The sequence below is a fragment of the Ceratina calcarata genome, unplaced genomic scaffold (genome assembly GCF_001652005.2).
Source record: "Ceratina calcarata isolate Rehan_Ccalc_2016 unplaced genomic scaffold, ASM165200v1 scaffold77.2, whole genome shotgun sequence".
Taxonomy (NCBI): Eukaryota; Metazoa; Arthropoda; class Insecta; order Hymenoptera; family Apidae; genus Ceratina; species Ceratina calcarata.
Genome location: NW_017179000.1, coordinates 184,020 through 184,922, shown reverse-complemented (window position 1 = coordinate 184,922; position 903 = coordinate 184,020). Strand labels below are relative to the sequence as shown.

General features: G+C 48.5%; 1 protein-coding gene across 2 annotated transcripts in view; it reads left to right on the top strand.

The window, feature by feature from the left end:
* Nucleotides 1-903, top strand: part of spri (Src homology 2 domain-containing protein sprint) — a 64,986-nt gene that overhangs the window by 36,554 nt on the left and 27,529 nt on the right. For both annotated transcript variants that reach the window (XM_018033786.2, XM_026818073.1), the window contains exon 4: nucleotides 201-392. In XM_018033786.2, coding sequence (XP_017889275.1) covers nucleotides 201-392 — 192 coding nt within the window. The remainder of the gene's footprint in view (nucleotides 1-200; nucleotides 393-903) is intronic.

Here is a 903-nt window from a genome sequence, read left to right as displayed (position 1 = left end):
GTATTAGAAGCATAGCGAGGATAAGATGCGGTAATGTAGAAAGGATAAATAAGTACTGAGTGGAGGAGAAGGAAAAACAATGTATCCTTTATGGCAAAGGATTGTGTACGTGGCAACACTGGACCACTGAAATTAATAAATCTAATCTAATTATCAACGTCATCAATCGTAAAGTGATCGGATCTCTTTGAATGTTGCAGAGCGAGGAGTCGCTGTCTTCAGAAGGGTCGGCCACCTCCGGCGGATCTTCCAGCTCGACGGAAGATTCTGGCAGCGAGGTCGCGTGCGACATCACTCTCATCGAGAGGCTCATACGTTCCCATCCGATCTGGTTCCTGCCCGGCATCCAGAGAGCCGGCGCTTTCCACTTGTTGCAAGGGAAGGAGGAAGGGGTGAGTGCGCTCAAAGCGAATCGATTAGGCGTAAGAAAATTGCGAGCCACGCGAAACCTCGCTCCCTTGTCACCGGAGCAGCGAGTTTCCCGAGGCGAAAGCGTATCGTCGTGGAAAATGCTCGAGTACTTCCGCGCTAACTCTGCCCCCGATTCAAGTTTCCAAGAGTCATCTCGTTCATCGCCTCCTCGAGGACTCGTTCGAACGTTTACCTCGCGTCACGATTTTTCTCGGCTGTTCGATACAAAGTTCACTTTGACCGAAACGAACGATCCTTTTGACCGACGCCCGAGCGATCTGGTATTTCAATCTTCAAGCTCGGTGGTCGTTGCGTTCCTTCGAGACGTCAAGGGCAAGTAAGGTAAAGGAAGTAGTACTGGGACAAAACGAATTTTGGAACCAGTACTTGGACATAATAGATATGTATTTAATAATTTACTGTCCAAGCTTACAATCCCTTTTGAAACTTAATACGTAGAAGTGGGACAAGACGGCAGTGGCTGTCCAGGTT